Raw genomic sequence first — 8,639 nt, 5'->3', positions numbered from 1 at the left:
GGAGAAGAGTATTGAGAATACCATGGACTGCTAGGAAAACAAACAGATTTGTCCTGGAAAGGGTTAAACCGGGTGGCTCCTTGGAGGCAAGGATTCAGAGGTTCCGTCTAACATACTTTGGACATGTTGTGAGGAGAGATCAGTCCTTGGAGAACATCATGCTTGGGAGGGTGGAGGGACAGCGCAGGAGGGGAAGGCCCTCTATGAGGTGGATTGATTATTTAGTGACTGGGATAATCGGGATGGGAGTGGCAGAGACAGTGCGATTGGCACAGGAAAGAGCAGAGTTTAGGGCTGTTGTACGTAGGGTCGCTATGAGTAGCAAGCGACTCGACGGCACATAACAACAACAACAACAACTGTCAAACAGTAAGCACTAGACAAATGCATTTAACTATTTTTTTCTAATCTTCCTCCATACCCTACCCACTCTATCACCTATCAGTCAGAAATTTACTTGTCATATTATTCTATCTAATCTTTGTAGATATTATGTAGCAATGTGTAGTCATTGACAGATTTTATTCTTACTACTTCACTGCATGCCCATTCACTTTTGTTATTGTTGTTATGTACTAGTGAGTTGGAACCAACTCGTAGCTGACCCCTCAGTGTGTTTGCAGAGGCAATAAATCATGCAGGAGAGGATTTCCCATCTTTCTCCTCCAGAGCAGTTGGTGGATTCAAACTACATGCAGTTTGGCATACGTGCTGACAGTGCAGTTCCTTACCACTGGACCACGAGAGCTTCTAATCTGCTTTTTAGGGGCAGAAATATGATTAATACCTCTTCTAGTCCATAATAGATGTTCAATATTGTTTTAGAAGATTAAAAATTGACTGAAAATCATATTAAGTCTGGTAAGAGTGAGTCTGATGCCTAAATGTCAACAATAAATACAGCTATATCTAAATATATTTTTATATATCTGTTCTTCTAAGTGGTATAGCACTGGTCTGTCCATTTGCTGTACAGAGGTAACTCGTGGTTGCTGTGATGCTGAACATTATGACACTGATGTGTCAAATGCGATGAAATTTACCTATGGTGAACAGTGTTTGGTGGAGCTTTCGGATTCAAACAAGCTTGGAAGCAGAAGTTGCATCCACTTTCAAAACAGCTTGCCTCTGGAAACTCAATGAACTTGGAGAAAAATGAAAGTTATACAAGTGTTCAGGTTTTCATTCATAGGGTCACTAAGAGTCATCTACTACTCGACAGCACTTAACTGTTGCGCGCCTTGCCTGTCCAGCAGGAATAAGGACACAACACCCCACGGTTCCTTCTCACAGCGGTTTACTCAGGAGTATGATTACAGAGGGTGGTGGAAGATGGAGTCTCTTTTCTTTGAAGATGTAGTCTCTCGTCCCTTCCCCGGGTGCGGCTTTTATCCCCTTCTTGGTACTCCGCCCATCACCTATGTGTCATGCCTCTATTGGATCCTAAACCCCACATGAGATCAAGCCATCAACCAATGAGAACACAGTGCCCAAATAAGGTCTTGTTTGTGTTTAAGGCAAACAAAGAGAAGCAGGAAATCAGCGCCATCTTGTAATGGAGGCCATGTGGGCCCGTTCATGGCCCTCCACACTTAACAACAACAACAACAACAATAACAACAACAACAACAAGATGATATCTATCTATCTATCTATCTATCTATCTATCTATCTATCTATATCTATCTATCATCTATCTATCTATCTTTCTATCTATATTTAGATAGAGGCTTTGAAAAGGATAAAAGGCAAAGAGAAATGGAGCTGGCACTATCTCCTTTATTAATCAATCTAGATGACCATCTGTATTCATCAGATTTCTGAAACAAAAGTAATTATGTAGGAATTTAACATCACAAAAGTATAGAGGGAAAATGAAGAGATGAGAAGCAACCCATAGTTATCCAAACAAGAAGTAGCTACCATCATTAAGTTTCAAGTAGCAGTGTGGGCAGATGGTATTCCCAGAAGCAAAAAGTAGACACTGTTTTAGGGAAATTTGAACTTCAGGGAATATTTTGTCAAAAACTGGGACCATTGAGGGGGAAGAGTCTAGCCCCCTGGAAGCTGAAGTCCGGAAGAAGACACAGTTACCTGCAGAAACCTTGCCAGGAGAGCAAGGAGCACCCCTTATTTCACATCCCTGACTTAGTACCTTCAACCTGCCAGTATTTCCTACTGGCTGTATCCAATAATCGACCAGCTGAGAAAATGAGAACCTAGAAAATGAGTTTGCTGAGACTTGTTAGAATTGGATGCAAATCTGAGGAATGGAGACAGAAGCACACCTGGCCATTTTAGTAATCTCTTGTGTGATACAATCCCAAACGCACAGTGATTTATATCCACCAGGTGCTCCACAGAGAAAGATGGGCAGTCTCCTCCCATGCAATTTACTGCCTCTGGAAAACGGCTAGCGAGTCAGCTGAGTCAGTTCTGACTCAATGACACAAAACAACCCACACTTACCTCCAACTACTCAGATCTCTCTGCTCCTTCCACAAAAACAAAACAAAGCAAAAAACCCACCACAAAATATCCTCAAATCTTATGGTTTTTATTTGAAATCTAGATGATTCTGGCTCAATGTGTAACAAAAAACAACTATTCTACAGACTTTTTTATTTATTTGGTGTATATCTTCTTTAGGGAAGTATATTGCTACGTCTTTCTAGGTTGGTGCTCATGGATAGATTTGAACTTCCAATCTTTTCAAGTATAAATATCTGTGACACCCACAAACCTTTCGCATTGCCAAACACATAATAAATGTCCATTACTCTGAACATTTCCCTACTGCGTTTACCACTATTGTTGCCAGAGTGCAACTACTATGTCTTTTTTTGTTAGAATTCAACCAGTTTTTCAAAGCCTAATTTGAAAGCTATTGTGCTTTCATACTGCCAGTTAAAATAAAGACTGAAAACTATTCTTTCGAATACTTCAAGCTCATTTCTCTTGCAGCAGCACTTTGTCTTTGAGTTATATAATGATTTGCATGGTTTTGTGGTGTTCTTTTTTTCCTCCCCGCCCAAATGTGAAAAAGAATTGCTTTGACTACTCCCTCCTTCTAAGCCAATCCTTCTTTTAAGGCCAAAATGCATGCATTGTTGATTGCTACAACAAAATGTTGGAACGATCATCAAAACTATAGGAACAGGACAATATTTTTCCCCTCAAAGATTCTGAAGAATTAATATTTTTTTTTTGTTCCTGGGTAAAAGGAGCTCTGTTGGTACAGTGTATAATGTGTGTCTGCTAATACAAAGATTAAAAGTTTTAATATACAAGCTTATCTGAGGGATAATGTTTAGGAAAGTCCTCTTAAGAAGATCAACAGTCTTGGAAACTCAACAAGGGCCAAAATCAATTTGGCAGAAGTGGGTTTTGGTTCTTGATAAAGGAACATAACTTGGTTCCATAACCAGGTATATTGTGGTAACTATTTCAGCTAATATCAACTAAATGTAGCCTGAAATATGAGAAAAACAAAGACTATAATGTTGGGTTAAATTAATACCAAAGAACTGACCTTAGAGATAATTGAATCTAGAGACTCAAAGCTATTTTGTTTCTTGTCTCTGTCTCTGTCATATTTAACTAGGGGAAGAGGCTTTATATCAGAGATGAAAGTTAATCAGGCATGATGCTACTACTGAGTTGACTGAGTTTTGGTTCTTGATGAAGGCTCTTTATGTCAAATAATCATATTTTGCAAGTGTCTAAGAAGTACAGAGTAATATTCTCCCATAAAAATATTCTATTAACGTCTAGAAATCAAGAAGTGTGTTCTGGTGTTGATGTGGTTAAGCACTGAACTGCTAAAAAAAGTTGTTAGCTTGAATCCCTTAACCTTCCCACAGGAGGAATATGTGGCAATCTGATCCATAAACATTTGTGGCCTTGGAAACTACAATTCTACTCTGTTATACAGGGTCACTGTGAGTTACCATAACCAAAGCCTTCTTGATTTGAGCTTTAGAGAACAGGAAAAAGCTTTTCCATTATTTTTAATCACCCACTAACTCATTCATTGCCCTTGAGTTGGAACCATTGTGTTTCCTACAAACAGAACAGGAGAAGAGAGATTTTCCATATTTCTCCATAGGAGATGTTGAGATATTTTTAAAAATCAATTTTTCTAATTTTGGTTTGAAAATTAACTCTGAGATACATCATAATATTCTGATAAGAAACCAAACCAAATAGATTTAGGAATTATAGAGATTTTTTGGGAGTAGACTAAATATATTAGGAAAAAGAAAAGTCCTTTTATCTTATAGAAGAAAATTCTGCTGATAGTAAAGAGAGACTACAGGCATAAATTGACTATTGAAGCCTCTATAATTTGTAGGCTCGATAAATGAATTACAGGATACTTTCAGCTACTCTGAGTATTTCAGGTTCCCCCCCCCCCACAGATCCTCTGGCCTTTGTGCTTGGAGAAACAAAAAATTAAAGCCACATCTGTCACCATTGACTTAGTTTGGATTCATGAATACTTCATATGCTTCATAGGTGACCCTCTAGCAGGTTTTCAGAAGCAGTAAACTGTATAATAGGAAGAAAGTGCCTATCTTTCTCCCTTGGAGTTGCTAGTGATTTGAATAACCAGAGAGATGCCGTCTTTGGGTAAGCAGTGCAGTTCCCTATGGTTTATACCACCAGAACCCAAGTTGATGAGTTTTTAACAGTGTGGAATTAAAAATTTAGAACAAAACCATTTTCTCGCCAGGCCTTTCTTTGACAGAAGTGGCAAGTGACCTGCTGGTCAGTATCTGAGACCAGACTGTTTGTGTGATGGTAGGGACCTCTAAGAAACTAGGAACATGGGTTGGAATATTAATACTAACACATGTGTATGCCTATGCATGCATACAACACATGTGTTCAACGTCATCTGGATTTATCTACAACAGAGTTAAAAATACAAGTGTAGTCCTATATATATAGGCTCTCTGGGTTCCTTAAGAACTTCTCTGTCTCCATCCCCCTCTCACATGGCTCCTTTCCTCTTACCAGTGCAAGATCTCAGAAATCTTGCTCTCTGAAAATCTTCTCTTTAGTTCTCACTGCTGCTGCCAGACACCAGCCTTGCACCTTGAGCAGCCACCACAATGAGCAAGTATTTCCAGGCATATTGGGGGTTTTTTCATTCCCTAAATATTGCCTTCTTATTTAGGCCACATGATGAAAGCTCTATCTATTGTGAAATTCATGTAAACCATAAATTACAAAGATGTATTCTTATTTGTATTCAAGCAAATTGGTTCTTTCTGTCCTTCATGTTTATTATTCATGAGATTCTCCATGGTGTAGGACATTGCTCTAGTGTCTAGAGTTCAAATAGACTAGCATTGAAATGAGACTCTGAAACTTGACTTTAATGTGTTGCTCTATAATTTGGGGTTAATCTCTTTACTTCTGTAGGATTCAGGGTTTTTACTGGAGATAATAAGGAGCTTCAATTTTACAAGAGTAATTCTAAGCTCTTTTTTAGTTTTGATACTCTATTATAACTATAAAAACCCCTCAAGGTAAATATTTGCATATATGGGAGTATACAGAGAAGCTAAACCTATAAAATAGAAATCTCTAACACAAAGTTATAAATTATTTAAATTGATTTTGAAAGCATCTTTAATAGACAAGTGGTTGGAGAAATGCTTAGGAAAAAAAACCCCACATTGACAACTTGTAAGTTACAGATCTCTCTCTATGTGACTTTTATCTCACCTTCTACTACTTTTATATTCAGCACAAGTTTTATCACAATTTGCAGCTCTGTAGAATCAAAGTAGAATATAAAAATCAATCTGTACTTATTCTGTTTTCATACATCATTTAAAATGACCAAATATGATGTCTGTAATGGGTCCCAGTTTGTCACTCTGTTGATTCAAAAGATGGGCGTCTATGTCCAGAGAAGCAAGAATAGCATTTCATTACTTCAGCTAGGTTAAGTCTGTGTGACCAAGATTAGACACATTCATAGGAGGCAATGGGCTTGAGCAGATGGGAAATAAGGAGAGTGGGAGATCAAGCAGATAGTAAGAATGAAGAGCGATAGCAGAAAGAAGGGATGGATAGTAGATTAGGAACACACCTGGTGTACTGAAATCTTCTTAGTGCAAACCCTCTGAGCTTCATTCTAATCACTGAAGATCTCTCTAGATCTTTTTAGCCACTGATTTCAAGTACTCCTTTGTTTGCTATGCATCTCAAAAGGATTTGGTTGCGCTTAGAGCCAGCATGAGTCATAAGCCATAACACATTAACTATATTATTTTTTTCCCTGCACAACAATCCTTATTGCTGCTTTCCCTCAATGTCAATTAGTATGCATACATTGCAGAAACTTTAGAAGCAGATACAGAGATATCAGGCAAAGACTCACAGATTCCAAGAGTAACCTATGCACTCTTTTAAGTCATCATTTATTAATGTATATGGCATTTCAGGATAATGAAATCCCTCGCCAAAAGCAAAGACAAGGAAAGTCATCTCTGCACAGTAAAATATCTAAAGAAAGTCATTGCATTCTTCCCAGGTGCCTGTTAGAAAGTACCTGGATGAGTGAACAGGCAAAGAAAGAGAATCCTGGAGGTACGAGTTGTCATTGAGAACAGTCTCCTTTTCTAGAAGTCCTTTCCCAAAATGACTGCTAGGAAAGAATCCACTGAGTTTCCCTGAGGTTACTTACTGTTCTTAGGTGATGTGTCCCAGATGAAGCTGTGAAAATGTGTTAGAATGGACTCAGATGAGACAAAATGATAACATAAAATGAGGTTTTTCTCTGCTGTCTCTCCATCTTTTATTTAATCTTTGTTCTCCTCTTGCTCCGTTAAATACATTTCTTTTTATTAGCACCTAACACTTACGCGGTACCCTATCACTTTATGAAGAAATCCTGTTCCTTAGAACATGGAAAGAGTAGCAGGGGAACCTTCTCTGTGGTTCCAAAGGAGAAAGACTCACAACAATTACAGCCAAGAAAACTCCCTGGGGCAGTTTGACTCTGTCATATGGAGTTGCTATAAAATAAAAAATAATCTTGAAGGCATCTAAAATCAACAAGGAGCTCTGGTAACATAATCTCTATCCAGTTGCACCACTAACCCCAAAACCCTGGGTCTCTGGTGGTTTAAAACCATCCGCGAATCTGAGGGAGAAAGGTAATCTTTCCTTAGTTTTTATTTTTTTTAATTTCTTTATCAGTTTGCATATAATAATTCATTTACACTGTGTTTCATCCATGTACTTTATCTTTTATACAATCTTTCATTTACAACGTGTTTCATACATTTATTCGGACCTGGAGGGTCTCTATGAGTTTGAACTTGTAACAACTGGGGGTGGAGTTGACAGAAGAAGGTGCAGGAGCCGATAGGATAGGCCTGTGGCCTCTTGGGAATTGGCTTTGTGGTATTGATGTTGTTGATGGCGATTCTTTTCCCTGGTGGAGTTAGAGGTAGTGAAACTTTGTTGCCCCTACCTAGGCTGTGCTGTTTGTACAACCTGGTGAGGTGTTTTATTTGTTTGTTTGTTTTTGGTACAAAACTGTTGCGCTTTCTAGAAGTAGGGGAGAAAACAAGCTATGCATATTAATTTTAATGACTTTTTCTTATTATATGTAATTAATAAAAAAATTACCAAAAGCTTACCTTCCACATTTTTTGCTAACATTTTATTGAATGGAGTCTATGTTGAGCATCCTGAGTGTACATTTTGCTTTGTACAATACTTTCTAGGCATTGTATTTAATGTAATTAATTATTATTACTCTATGATTTATCAGATCCTGCCTCATCAAGTCCCCATTGCATCTTTCCTATTCCTTCACATCCCTCCACCCACCCAGTAATCTCTGCTGTCTAAATGATTTCCTATCCGTTCTTCCACACCTGTGTGCCTCCTCTGCTTTTCGTTTTGAACAATTCTACATATCTTGTGCCTATTTGCTAAGTGCAATAACCATATTGTCCTTACCTCGATTCTTCCCAGGTTGATCAACTTGTAAAATAGGTTTTGTCGTACTGGTTTTGTAACTGCTAACTTACTAACTTTATTTATAAATTCTAGTAGTTCCTGTGTGCATTTGGTGGGCTTTCTGTGTATATGGTAATGTATATAAAGACAGCTTTTACTTTTCTCTAAGGTTTGTGCCTTGAGTTTATTTTTACTTATTAAACTAGCTATATAAAACTCGTTACGACGTGGATAAAAGTGGTAACATTGGACATCCTTGCTTTGTTTCTGCCCTCAGCTAAAAATATTTGCATTTCATTTTTGAGTGTGGTAACTGTAGATTTTTAAAACATGTACTGTATCATGTTGAAAAATTTTCCCTCCTAATCTGTTAAGGGTTGGTTTTATGTCTGATTTCTGAAAATAATGAATGGATGTTGAATTTTCTTAATTACATTTTTCTGCATCTATTATAGTTATGTATAGATGGATTTATTCTTTATTAATATAGTAACCACTTTATTGATTTATTTTTGAATCCTAAATCACTATTTTATTTTCCAGATGATTCATTCTTGTTATTTATGAATTCTCTATACTGTATATCGGAGGATTCTATTTGTAAATTTTGTCTAGAACATTTAAGTGTGTGTCTGAGATATATTGGTCTA

The 8,639-nt window shown here is 37.5% G+C and overlaps 1 protein-coding gene across 1 annotated transcript in view; it reads left to right on the top strand.

The window, feature by feature from the left end:
• The window catches only part of LOC102873379 (DNA-directed RNA polymerase II subunit RPB9-like), a 40,237-nt gene extending 31,967 nt beyond the window's left edge, over positions 1 to 8,270 (top strand). Inside the window, exons 2-3 of the mRNA XM_006888607.1 lie at positions 6,462 to 6,513; positions 8,196 to 8,270. Coding sequence (XP_006888669.1) covers positions 6,462 to 6,513; positions 8,196 to 8,270 — 127 coding nt within the window. The remainder of the gene's footprint in view (positions 1 to 6,461; positions 6,514 to 8,195) is intronic.
• The last annotated feature ends 369 nt before the right edge of the window (positions 8,271 to 8,639 follow it).

Source organism: Elephantulus edwardii, unplaced genomic scaffold, assembly GCF_000299155.1.
Source record: "Elephantulus edwardii isolate Elephantulus edwardi_28Jun2011 unplaced genomic scaffold, EleEdw1.0 scaffold00069, whole genome shotgun sequence".
NCBI classification, from domain to species: Eukaryota; Metazoa; Chordata; class Mammalia; order Macroscelidea; family Macroscelididae; genus Elephantulus; species Elephantulus edwardii.
The sequence above is the reverse complement of the archived record's forward strand: the minus strand, read 5'-3'. Positions and strand labels throughout refer to the sequence as shown.